General features: G+C 51.8%; 1 protein-coding gene across 2 annotated transcripts in view; it reads right to left on the bottom strand.

Moving 5' to 3' along the window:
• The window catches only part of LOC146822089 (fucolectin-like), a 98977-nt gene extending 89194 nt beyond the window's left edge, over positions 1-9783 (bottom strand). The window contains exon 1 of one of the 2 annotated variants that reach the window (XM_085613184.1): positions 9629-9783. In XM_085613184.1, coding sequence (XP_085469310.1) covers positions 9629-9702 — 74 coding nt within the window. In that variant the 5' untranslated portion in view covers positions 9703-9783. Of the gene's footprint in view, positions 1-9096; positions 9415-9628 lie in introns of those variants that run through there. The other variant, XM_085613185.1, reaches the window with a different exon arrangement.
• Positions 9784-13626: the final 3843 nt, after the last annotated feature.

The following is a 13626-nucleotide window of genomic DNA, read 5'->3' as shown; positions in this document are numbered from 1 at the left end:
CTGTGTGCAGTGTGTCTGGCGTGTGATTGGCTGGAGCTGGCTGGTGAGCCTGGCTCCAGGAGTCTGGTTGGGTCTGCCCCAGTGGTGAGTGTGAGATTAGCATGCTGATGGCTGGGGAGGAGTGCACCTTAGAACTGAATAGGGCAGGACTTTCCCCACACAATGCTGGCTCCGCCCCCTGTGGTGCGACTGACGACCCTAGCCCTGCCAGTGAATAGAGTGAGGGGCTGAGCACATCAAGGGTGCTCCCCAACCAGCTGCGACTGGTTTTCCCCCTCACCCTGAACCAAGAACAAAGGGTTTTACTGTATAAAAATGGGGCTGTGTCCCCACAGAAACTGTTCTTTGCCAGGATCCTGCCTGAGGGGGGCTGCTGCTGCCGCTGGACCAGAGGACCGCCACTTGGACTACCTCCCTGCCTGGAGGCCCAGTGAGCTGGCTCTGGGTCCAGCCTTGCCCCCCACCCCTGCCCTGCTGCATGCAGGGGAGAACTTTCCTGGACTTTGCTGTTATCCTCTTTAAAGCGTTGGGAGCGCTTTATTTGGATCTCTAAGCGCCTGGAAGCGCTGAACTGACCTTGAGCGCTGGGAGCGCTCTCCCTTGTTTTCCTTAGCGCTTGGAGTGCGCTATTTCGAAAAGCCAGTGCCCACCCGGCGTGTGCCCCGTCTTTACCGATTTCCAAGTCCCCTGGCAGGTGGCCACCCTGCCAGGGACATTGCAGTACTTGTTGGCGGGTGCCCACCCCGCTTATTTGTTTTTATTACGAAGGAGCCTACCCCTCTTGCCGAGAGCGATCACCGCTGCGGCCCGTTCGGCTGGGCCGGAAGTCAGGCACTCCTGCCCGTGACGGGGGCGGAGCCTGCAGCCAGGCAGGAAGTGGCGCCAGCGTCCCGACGCTGCGCAGGGCTCCCGTGTATCGGAGGGAAGCCCTGCGCCGGGAAGAAGAACGCCGCAACCCAGGAGTGCGGCCACCGAAGAGAGCCTCCCCCGACGAGACCCGGTGAGTGGGGCTCAGTCCTGAGGGGGGGCACGAAGCAACCTAGGTGGTTGCTGAGCGCTGGTGCGCTCCAACGAGGCCCGCATCATTTTCCTGGAGCGCTGGTGCATTCCGACGGGGCCCCCATTGTAGCCTCAGAGCGCCCGGAGCGCTCCAACACGGGGGCATTATTTCTTTGTCTATGAGCGCGAGGCCGCCCCCACGGGACCCGCATTGTTGTTGTGAGAGCGAGGAGGTCGCTCCAACCGAGGGGACCTTTGTTTTACTGGCGAGAGCGGCCCCAGAAGGCAGCGGGCCGCTCCAACGTTGCCCCCACACTATTTCTAGAGCCCACGAGGCTCCAACGAGGCATTGGTCTAGAGCTCAGTGTAGCTCCAGCGTTGGCCCCATCATTTGTCTAGAGTGCCACATTTGTTCTAGAAGGCGCAGTGGTGCCCACGCTCACTTTCTCCAGCTGCCCAGCACTTAGTGGGCAGCTGCAACGTTTAGGTTGTGGCCTCTGTGTTTTGGCTTGCGCAGCTTGCGCAGCCGTGCCCTGACTTTTCTGGACCCAGGGCGTCCTTGCCCCGACAAGTCCAGTTGGCCTAGGGACTGCCACAGTGGTAGCTAATGTGAGTTTGGCGCTATTCTTCCTAAACTGCACCTCTGAATGTGTTTATGCGTCATGTGCCTTGTTCTACCCCTCTGAATGTGATGTAACATGTGTAATGCGCGTTTACCCCTACAGGTATTGTGATACTTAGGTGGTTGTTTGTTTTCTCCTAGTACAGGTGGTGCTAGTGAGGTCCTAGTTCCCTGCGTGACATTCTCCTAAGGTGGTTAGGGTTGCGTAGGTGGTACTTACCTGAAACCAGTAAGTACTGGTTGTGTGCTACATTTGCTATTTTTTTACTACAGTAGTTTATATCCTATGTGCTAATTTCTACAAAGTGCTAATTCCTGACAGTGGTCCATGTGGCCCTGTCCCCTGTATATATAATCCCTTGTAAATTCTGCCCGTGCCTGTTGGCACATTGTAAAGTGTGTGTTTTTATCTGATGTGTTGTGTATAATACAAAGGCTATTTTTATAGAATACCTTGTGTGGAGTTTCCTTTGTGGTGGGCCTTGGGTATTGTTGCTGGGTGCGCGCGCAAACGCTTTACACATCGCCTCAGAGATAAGCCTGACTGCTCGTGCCAAGCTACCAAGGGGGTGAGCAGGGGTTATCTTTGGCGTGTAACTCCCCAGCCCTGACTAGAGTGGTGGTTTCTGCCTGGCTTTGGCGCAAGCCTCAGCCAACCAGAAATCCCATTTCTAACATTGGTGATCAGCGGTGGGATTTGGACTTGCGTTTGCGCTGTACCGCAGCGGCAACTGGCCGCACTACAAAACTCTGCATTTAGATAAATCACATGGTATAGGGATTATTGTTCTAAGTTTGTTTTTAATTGTCATTTCTTTGGAAATGTGTTTTTGTGCACTGTGAGTTAGGTGTCCCTAGCTCGGGAGGGTAGATCATCCCCCTTAGTGCATTGTGTTTTCTGGATTCACCAGAGGGTGGGATCCAGTGGTGGCAGCGTAATAGTGTCCTGTACATTTGTCCCCCGCCCTGCGCCCAGAGTTGGTACCTGTGTCACGTGGTGGTCAGGTTGAGGAATCAGGGGTGGTAGAAACTGCCTTACCAGTCCGAGGGGAGGGTTGTGTGTGGATGAATGGTGTGCGGCACTAGGCAAGTGAGTGTGAGTTCTCTGGGATAGAGAGCTTGCTGAGCCCTTTTTGTGAACTGTGTACTCCTGGTAATCTCAGGCCCCTAGGTTCCCTGTGTGATCTTTCACCAGAACGTCCGCCAGAATGGAGCCTGCTTGTGATCCCTATGAGCTAGCTTGGCGCCAGAGGCAGGAGTTAGAAAGGTCCTGTACAGGGAGAGAGTCTGACACTCTGTACGAACTTCAGGACCACCTGGTCCTATGGCAAAAGGGTGCATGGGATCTTGAGCACAGTATGGAAAGGGCCCGGGCCTCACACCTGGAGGGTGGTGGGTCTGTGGGGAGCCCTGAAGAGTCAGAAGAGGAGGAAGAAGATGACACTACCTGGACGCCAGTAGAGAGTGAAGACCCCATAGGTAGGGAGTCCCTTGCTGGGTCCAGCGTAGGAGGCAGCGCCTCATCCCTTTCCCTGTCCCCAGAGGAGTGGGAACATAGAAGGAAAGAAAGGGAGCACCAGCTGATGTTAGAAAAGCTCAGGTTAGAGCATGCCCAGGCTATGGCGCAGCTGGAGGTCGAGAAGCAACAGCTGGATGTGGAGGAGAAAAAGTTGGAGACCGAGAGGGTCTTAGCACAGGAGAGGATAGCGGAGGCTGAGAGGGCCTTCACCAGGGAGAAATCAGCTCTGGAGGGTAGACTATCCCCTGCGCGCAGTTTTAATTTTCTGGGCTCCCCAGGGAGGGTAGAGTCCAGTGGTGGCAGCCATATAGATTCCAGTGTAGGACGTCCCAGTCCCAGTTCCCCCAGTCTGGTACCTGTTTCCCAGGAGGAGGAGTTAAGGTTGAAATTCAGGGGCAGTAGGAAACTGTCTCACCAGTCTTGGGAGGAGTTTGTGGATAAATGTGAGGATGCACTGGCTGATTGGATAAGAATTCCCGCAGAAACTGATTTTGATAAACTGTTTGATCTGGTTCTCAAAGAACACCTGCTCAGTTGTTGTGTGCCGGGGTTGCACCAACACCTGTTGGGGTGTGGATTGTCTGAGCCATTTGACCTTGCGGATGAAGCAGAGCGCTGGGAAAGGGCTAGAGGTTCTCTAGAGTCATTAGGGAGTGACTCCAAAAGTAGTGGGTCAGGTATCTTCCAGCCCAGCGTGGTGGAAGAGGCTCAGTGTAGCCCAGCTAGGTCCCAGGATAGCGAGGAGGGTGTAGGGGCTCACTGCCTGGCTCAGTGGAGCAGGAGTGAGAGGGTGACCGAGGGTCCCCGGACGTACGAAACCCTGCCTCAGGACTTGGATGGTTTCATGAGGGAACACCAAGTTGGGGACCTAGGCTGTCCTGTTAGCCCATTTGAGGAAGATCTCCTGGTGAGTAGAGGACCTAGAGCACCTGTAACCAGGGCTCCTGTGGTTCTGGAGTCTGGCAGTACCGCTCCGGTAGGGAGGGTACAGGAGTCCAGCGTGAGTGATTGGGGGATGAGTTCCCCAGTGGAAGAGCCTGTGGGTCAGGGACTACCCAGTTGGGCTAGGATCCCGTGTAGTGACCAGGGTGGCACCACTTCTGTTCTGGGGGATCTCCGCGCACTGTCAGGTGGACAGGGGACGGGAGATCAGTGCCAGACAGACAGTCACTCGACATATGTGTCATTTGATAGCCTCAGGGGGATGGAGTGTAAATCCCCCAAAGTCCTGGAGTGCCAGGCGATTATTCCACCAAAGGTTCTAGGCCGGAGGTTGGAAGGCCAGGTTCAGGATCAGCCTGACCTGAAGGGTGGGACGTCTGTAACCAGCGTCCCGACTGGTTCTTCTTCCAGAGGTACCGCCCCAGTTGGTAGGGAGCAGGGCTCTGGAAGGGGGTGCAGAGGGTGGGAGAGCCCACCTCTGGCCCCGGTACAACCTGAGGGGTTAAACCCTGGGTTGGAATGGCGTTCTAGGTGTACCACTCGCCAGAGGAGGAGGAACCCTAGGAGAAGAGGTAGGGGGAGGAGAGCCTTCCCTGAGACTCCTGGTCCACCTGAGGGTGTAGACCCTAGGCTGGAGAACCAGTGGCAGTCTAGTCCTGTCTTGCAGACAGGAAGAGTGGAGAATGGCCGCTATGTGCCAGGGGTTACTACCCCCCACTCTGTGATTAGGCAAGGACCGGTGGCACCTGGGTGGCCTAGGGCCTGGTATTGGCCGCGGACAGCTTGGGAGTACCAGTGGGGTAGCCCAGTTGGTCCAGACAGTGGTGTTAGAAAGAATTCCATGGGTTCACCGTGGCGTAGAACCGGAGGGTGTCCCTGCAGCTGCGGGCCCGCGTCCGTGTTCTATCGCCCCAAGCCGGTAAGTCCATCACGGTGGTGATTGGTCTGCCCTGCGTTTTGGCTGGAAGGGGGTTGTGTTGGACTTGGCCCTTCTGGCAGGTTCACCCCTGAACTTTTTGCTTTTTATTGGTGACTTGGTGTGGTGATTTTTTTGGTTTCTGCGCACTTTCCCTGTGTCCCAGGGTAAAGCGCGTGCACACTCTGAGTGCATGTGGTGAGATAGGCCTGCCCTCCCATAGGAATGCATGGGGAATGTATGTGTCCCTAGTAGTTCCTGATGCGTGGGGTGTGCAGGCCCGAGTTTGGTATGTGCGGACTTGTGTGATTGAATGCTGCGCGATGATGTGTGCGGCGTGCATGTACCTAGTGTGGAAGTGCCACTTCTAGAAGTGGGCACTTCTGTGTGCAGTGTGTCTGGCGTGTGATTGGCTGGAGCTGGCTGGTGAGCCTGGCTCCAGGAGTCTGGTTGGGTCTGCCCCAGTGGTGAGTGTGAGATTAGCATGCTGATGGCTGGGGAGGAGTGCACCTTAGACCTGAATAGGGCAGGACTTTCCCCACACAATGCTGGCTCCGCCCCCTGTGGTGCAACTGACGACCCTAGCCCTGCCAGTGAATAGAGTGAGGGGCTGAGCACATCAAGGGTGCTCCCCAACCAGCTGTGACTGGTTTTCCCCCTCACCCTGAACCAAGAACAAAGGGTTTTACTGTATAAAAATGGGGCTGTGTCCCCACAGAAACTGTTCTTTGCCAGGATCCTGCCTGAGGGGGGCTGCTGCTGCCGCTGGACCAGAGGACCGCCACTTGGACTACCTCCCTGCCTGGAGGCCCAGTGAGCTGGCTCTGGGTCCAGCCTTGCCCCCCACCCCTGCCCTGCTGCATGCAGGGGAGAACTTTCCTGGACTTTGCTGTTATCCTCTTTAAAGCGTTGGGAGCGCTTTATTTGGATCTCTAAGCGCCTGGAAGCGCTGAACTGGCCTTGAGCGCTGGGAGCGCTCTCCCTTGTTTTCCTTAGCGCTTGGAGCGCGCTATTTCGAAAAAAAGCCGGTGCCCACCCGGCGTGTGCCCCGTCTTTACCGATTTCCAAGTCCCCTGGCAGGTGGCCACCCTGCCAGGGACATTGCAGTACTTGTTGGCGGGTGCCCACCCCGCTTATTTGTTTTTATTACGAGGGAGCCTACCCCTCTTGCCGAGAGCGATCACCGCTGCGGCCCGTTCGGCTGGGCCGGAAGTCAGGCACTCCTGCCCGTGACGGGGGCGGAGCCTGCAGCCAGGCAGGAAGTGGCGCCAGCGTCCCGATGCTGCGCAGGGCTCCTGTGTATCGGAGGGAAGCCCTGCGCCGGGAAGAAGAACGCCGCAACCCAGGAGTGCGGCCACCGAAGAGAGCCTCCCCCGACGAGACCCGGTGAGTGGGGCTCGGTCCTGAGGGGGGGCACGAAGCAACCTAGGTGGTTGCTGAGCGCTGGTGCGCTCCAACGAGGCCCGCATCATTTTCCTGGAGCGCTGGTGCGTTCCGACGGGGCCCCCATTGTAGCCTCAGAGCGCCCGGAGCGCTCCAACACGGGGGCATTATTTCTTTGTCTATGAGCGCGAGGCCGCCCCCACGGGACCCGCATTGTTGTTGTGAGAGCGAGGAGGTCGCTCCAACCGAGGGGACCTTTGTTTTACTGGCGAGAGCGGCCCCAGAAGGCAGCGGGCCGCCCCAACGTTGCCCCCACACTATTTCTAGAGCCCACGAGGCTCCAACGAGGCATTGGTGTAGAGCTCAGTGTAGCTCCAGCGTTGGCCCCATCATTTGTCCAGAGTGCCACATTTGTTGTAGAAGGCGCAGTGGTGCCCACGCTCACTTTCTCCAGCTGCCCAGCACTTAGTGGGCAGCTGCAACTTTTAGGTTGTGGCCTCTGTGTTTTGGCTTGCGCAGCTTGCGCAGCCGTGCCCTGACTTTTCTGGACCCAGGGCGTCCTTGCCCCGACAAGGCCAGTTGGCCTAGGGACTGCCACAGTGGTAGCTAATGTTAGTTTGGCGCTATTCTTCCTAAACTGCACCTCTGAATGTGTTTATGCGTCATGTGCCTTGTTCTACCCCTCTGAATGTGATGCAACATGTGTAATGTGCGTTTACCCCTACAGGTATTGTGATACTTAGGTGGTTGTTTGTTTTCTCCTAGTACAGGTGGTGCTAGTGAGGTCCTAGTTCCCTGCGTGACATTCTCCTAAGGTGGTTAGGGTTGCGTAGGTGGTACTTACCTGAAACCAGTAAGTACTGGTTGTATTCTACATTTGTTATTTTTTTACTACAGTAGTTTATATCCTATGTGCTAATTTCTACAAAGTGCTAATTCCTGACAGTGGTGCATGTGGCCCTGTCCCCTGTATATATAATCCCTTGTAAATTCTGCCCGTGCCTGTTGGCACATTGTAAAGTGTGTGTTTTTATCTGATGTGTTGTGTATAATACAAAGGCTATTTTTATAGAATACCTTGTGCGGAGTTTCCTTTGTGGTGGGCCTTGGGTATTGTTGCTGGGTGCGCGCGCAAACGCTTTACACATCGCCTCAGAGATAAGCCTGACTGCTCGTGCCAAGCTACCAAGGGGGTGAGCAGGGGTTATCTTTGGCGTGTAACTCCCCAGCCCTGACTAGAGTGGTGGTTTCTGCCTGGCTTTGGCGCAAGCCTCAGCCAACCAGAAATCCCATTTCTAACAATCATTATCTGATCAAGTTTGCTTGGCAAATGCGGAATAAGCCGGTGCAGGCTACTAGGGACAATAGTCAGGGGGGGGAAGCCTTCAATTCGATTGGCCCCTGGAATTTTAAAAAGGAGCAAGCCATGTCAACCCCCGAGTTGCTGGGGGAAATTGAGGAGGCATTAGGCAGCTGTAAATGTTGGATCAATAAAGTTGTTGAACAACTTGCCACCCCTTGCCATTTCAGAGAAGGAAATAAAAACCCCCTCTAAGCCCTGGTTTCCAGAACCTCTAAAACTGAAAAGGCAACATTGCAAGAAGATAGAACGTAAACAACAGCCCATAGGATAAAGAGATCTTTAAAAGGGCACAAAATAATTATTATGCCTCCATTTTAAGAGCTAAAGCCTCTGCTATGAGGAGTGCATTGTGCGATATAAGTGCCATAAACATAACAAAAGTGACACAAGGCTCTCATAAATAAACCCCCAAATCTGTAACATAAAACCTTTTAGCAGCACTTAAATATCCGCAGGCTGGGGCAATATCTACAGGGATGGAGGCTGAACCAGAAATAACTTGAATTTTCTACATAGGACATATATATATATAAATGACAAAAATAAAACCCATCTTCTGCCAACTTAAGGTCTGATTAATCAGGCCATAATTATGTTTGATGCCATGTGTTTCAGGTCACCCGGAGCTTCCCCGTGTGATGTTCTCTTGTGAATGCTTAAGTTGCAGTCCTGTGGGGTTTTTGAAGACTGGGTCGGAAGTAAATGCGCGGAGGCGGCTTTGAAGGCTCAATAGCGCTTCTTGATTGATTTTTATGACTTGTGTAAATGTATCTAGTCCGATGGGAACTCCTCTAGGGTTACGAAAAGGCTTCTTTCATTTCTCTTCCAGATTTTTCCAGCATCCGTGGAGGCCCCTGGAGGTTCAGAGAGAAGAAACACAAGAAGAAGTAGACGAGGGGCAAGTATGGGTTTTACATTTTTACTAGTGACCCTCCCCATCACCAGCAGTGATCACCCGGGTTGCCTTTTCCTGCTCTGCAGGTTTTATTATCCGTTTTTCTCTTTTCTTTTTTCTTGTTTTGTTTTCTTAATGGTTAAAAAACTATGGAGCCAAGAGTAAAAGAGTGCCCAAAGGTGAAAGAGAAACAAAAATATTTGAATTACAAAGAATAAGGGTCGTTCGAGAAGAAAGTCTAAGGGAAAGAACCTTTTCCTTTCCTTTTCTCCTTTTCGGTTCCTTTCCTGGGGTTTTCCTTTACGATTTTGCCTTCTTCTGCCGTAAGCACTTAGACCTGTGCAGTGAATTCTTATTTTCACTAAGAGTTTACTGTTCACAACCACCTTTCACGCAGCGCGAGAAGCCAGGGATGTCCCCTCACTCCTCCCGCTCAGATGCTGCTTTTGTCACTCACCCCGCTTAGCCGCAACTCTCCTGGGTCAGGGCCATCAGCCAGTGTCCTCTGGGGTCAACCACCACTCTCCAGGCCCAGCGTCCGTGTCTCGTTCTTCTCCTCGGGGAGGACGGTCGTCGTCTGCCTCCCAGGTGATGTCGCAGACCCCCGTCGATTGCATCTCCCCTCGCTGCAGTCGTTCCTCCTGAGATCCAGTCCCCCTCTCCCCTTTGTGTGCGGGGTCCGCCGTCTTCTCTCCCTCTGCATTTTTTTTATCCCCCTTCCATGTTCCTCTTCTTCCGTCTTCCTCTCGCTCGGCTCTCCTGGTTAGTTTGTCTTATCTTCTCCCGAGTCCCGGCTTGTTTAAAGAGGCAGGCGGGTTTTAACACGGTCTCTTCGGCAGCAGGGCGGGTATTTCTTCTCCTCGTACTATTTTCTGCCAATTCCAGAGGGGGGACGTCCTGGCCCCCACAGGTGGGAAACACCTCACAGTTCCTTAATGTATACTTTATGTTATTAATGTATTTATATATTTATGAATAGTTTTACATACCTGGCAGGACCAGACGATGTCAGGGTGATGTGCAAAAGCAAATACACTAGACGTGACGTACAAGTCTCGGCCATGGCCACGAGGGCTCAGGGAATATTCAGCAGTGAGCGCTGCACAGGGCAGCACGACGAATGCGTGAATAGGATACGGAAGGATGCACCCTCACTGCTAGATGAACCAGAGGGGGGTAGGACATAGATGTGATATAAACATTAAAAGATCCCTGCAGACGAGCCAGCCAATAGGAAGGGCTTGTAGGGGAATTCGCAGGCATGGAGGAGAAGAGCGGCGACCAGCGAGGAACAGGTAAGTTATTTTCTTTTTAGTTTGTTTATTTTGCTGTCTGCCCCCCTGCAACCCCATACCCCTCCCCCGCCCGCCACTCTGCCGCGAGACCAGCTGCTACCGTGAGGAAGTAAGAAGGATGCAGTAGCTGAAAGTAGTGAGAGGTAGAGTTTAAAATGCATCTTCACTGGTAGACTAACCGGAGGGGGCTAGGACCCTTCATCCCTGCAAACCCCATACCCCTCCCCCGCCCGCCACTCTGCCGCGAGACCAGCTGCTACTGTGAGGAAGTAAGAAGGATGCAGTAGCTGAAAGTAGTGAGAGGTAGAGTTTAAAATGCATCCTCACTGGTAGACTAACCGGAGGGGGCTAGGACCCTTCATCCCTGCTCACAATTCGACCAATAGGATGGGCTTGCGTGAGGATTCCCAGGCAGCGAGGAGGCTCAGGGGTAAGAAGTAGAAGTGGAACAGGGTGCTCATTCAGGTGCTTGGGACTGGTGTGGAGGGAGCCTTTGAAAAGGGGGGCGCTCTTGGACGTTCATCTCTACTCCCAGCGAGGGACACCTGCTCCCAGAGCGGTGGAGATGAACCCTCGACTCCCCCTGGCAGGCCCTGAGCAGAGACTACCAACAGGAGCCTGGATGGAAGCAGAAATCATGCTTTATTGATCATGAGGAAAGATGCATTCTGCAAACTCATGCATAGGACTACACATGCACTCACTTGCAGGCTCACTCTCTCGCTCTCATCCACTCACCGCTTGCTCACCGGATCAGTCACTCACCCATGCATCCATTCACGCGATGCAGAAATATCTTTTGTAAAAGGAGAAGGTCCTTTATTTATAGGTTCACACAACTTCATTATCCCCCAAGTTCCCCCTTTTCAAAGAATAACCACTGCTCCAGAAGATAATTTCATATCTGACTTTACTGAGAGCCCCTGAAATAATCATCCACATCTCAAACCTCCCCTTACATTAAATTGTGAAATGTATCCCAATGCAAGCTACAGACAGCCACATTCTCTCACCCTGTATTTCAAGACTGCCTCTTCTCCAGTGATACCCTTTGTGGAATAGATCTCTCCAAGGGTCTCCGATTGGCTCAAATGCACTCCACCAACTGCTGGACACCGGGAAGGTATAGGGGGGCATCCCTACTGCTGCTCACACACCGGAACCTTAGTGAGAAGGTCCAGTCACCGCACATTCAAAAGATTCTGCATGTTGGTCTCTCACCACATCCTTATGATGACCCTGGTTGCATGGGAGGAGCTGAACTCTGGCTCCTCACTGACTAGTCTGCTGCAGCCTCAGGCCGTGCCCCATTTCACAGAGGCAGATTTATACATTTTTCATGCAATGCAGCAGAGCAACCAAATTTGCTACACTATTTTGCACAAGGCGAAAGCAGATCACCAAGGCAGGCATGCTGCTGCTGTTCACCGTGGTGCTGTGGCTCCAGTCCAGCCATGCATAAGACACTCTCTCACCAGGGAGCAGAGGTGGGTGTGCAGTGTCTAGTACAGGATTTGTACTGGAATCATCCAGCATCCAGTGTGAATTCCTATGTCTAGATAAGGTTGAGAATAACAGTGAACAGAGCATTAAAAAGAGTTGGGCCAATGCGAAACCCGGGTTAGTGATGATCTCCATCCAGCTTGGAGCCTCCTTGCGGAAGACATGCTCCGGATCCCAGCATTGCGGCTTCTCTCCGTGCTGTAAAGACTCTTCTCTCCTCTGCCTTCAATGTGATGCTCGGCCTTCTACCATTTTCTTTCTAACCCGGCCTCGCTGCTGGTATCTTCTCAACTTTACTTGTCGGTCTATCCACACATCCACAATATTTTCCACCCTAAAAGAATACTAAATCCTCGATGGACCAATGCAGCCAGCTGCAGCCATTCCCATTCCTCATTTTGGGGCAGAATATGAGTCGACATAGAGCAGACCACACCTCACCTGATCGAGCTGAAGTGTCCGTCACCACTGTCGTGCTGTCCAGACAGCCGCTTCGCAGGTCTTGACTCTTTAGTGGAAGAAACCAATGGATGACTTGTATATTTAGGATGAATACAAGAAAATCAAAACTCATTCAGACCTCTGATGGGCTCTGGACTCCCATCCTTCTTAGATGGGATCATTATTTGCCTGCAGCAAACTTGGTATGTGAGTTTGTTTGACAAAGAACAAAAGAAGTAACAGTGCCAAAGTTAAGAGTAAATATATGGTGAAATACTAACCTGTGAATGTTCCCTTGGAAAAGTTGATTAGTTCTTTTGCCTTCTGAGTTCCTGTGGATTGTGTGTTTCTTCGTGGCCAGAAGGTATCTCTGAACCTACTCACTGTTAAACACTGTTTAAGAAGGGTTGGAGAAAATTACTCCTCCCAGTGCATTATATGCAAAGAGTGCTTACCTGCTCCACCTACCTAATGCCAACAACACTTATCTGAGGGTTAGAAACCATTCCAAACCACAAGAGATAATCCAAGAGAAGACCAGGAAGAGAGTAGGGGGAAGAGAGAAAAGAAGAAGCGAGAAATAGAGAGGGGTGAGAAGGATATAGAGACAGAGAGAGCAAGAGTGACAGACACTAAGAAAAGAGAGAAGGAGGAAGAAAGATTAAAAGAGAGATGGATATAAAAAGTAGAGAAAGGGAGATGAAGAGAATAAGACATTACTAGCAAGAGGGAGAGAAAGAGAGGGCATCTAAATTGTGAGTTAGAATATCGATCTAAATAATGAAGTGTCCATTCCCCCTAGTGTGTGACTATAGGGATGGTCCATCCCTGAAATTTCCCCATGATGTCGGTAAATTGACCTAGACAAGGTATGTTAATAAGGCTTTTAAAGCGCACTTTTATCCATGGGTGTCCTGGTGCTGAGCACTGTCTAGCTGGTATCCCTAGGCACCTGTTCTTAATCTGTGAACAACCACGTTTTCAACCCCTATACTCTATTTTGCCATTTTTTGTGATCCAGATGTAAAACGCAACTGTCTGTCTGATGTTTTTAATATATTGTCTGTCGATCATGTGTATTAATACTAAGAAATGTCACTGTATACAACCCAACAACCATTTAGCACTTCTTAGGCACAAAATTAAGGGTGCACATTACAAATTTAAGGAGGCCCAAATTTGATTATGAATTTCTCTCGTTTCAGCAGTTGACCATACAAAGAAAAGATCCTCAGTGTGTGGTCGATATGTAAATGTGGATGCTTTTTAAAAAACACGATGCGATTTGTACATGCCAATAGGCTGTTTGTTATAACTAGCAGGGAAAACACAGGTCCTGAAGAAAGACAATTGACCTTTCAGGGCAGTTTGTGGCTGAAACATGTCGACCGATTTAGACACTTGGGACCATTATATCCTAATATAGTGTCACTTTTTATACTTTTAATCTAGCCCCTAAACCTACGCCATTAAATAATTTTTTAGGTTTCCGAGGTTATTTCAACTCACCAAGATCCCCTGCCTTCACTCAAAGTTATCACAGAACTCCGCTTACAAATGCGGCAAGTCCAATCACACACCCTATGTGTGTGAGAGAGGGTCCAATTATGAAGCAAGCCACAGGTGGTACCTGTGGGTGAGGACCCTTATAGATAGATAGATATATCTATATATATTCCCCATCAAATGCCACTTACTGCCGAACAGCTCACGGGCGGGTGCCGTTGTCGTGAAAGTGGCTTTCACGC

Source organism: Triturus cristatus, chromosome 6, assembly GCF_964204655.1.
Source record: "Triturus cristatus chromosome 6, aTriCri1.1, whole genome shotgun sequence".
Taxonomy (NCBI): Eukaryota; Metazoa; Chordata; class Amphibia; order Caudata; family Salamandridae; genus Triturus; species Triturus cristatus.
Note: the sequence above shows the minus strand (reverse complement) of the source record. Positions and strands in the feature narration are given on the sequence as shown.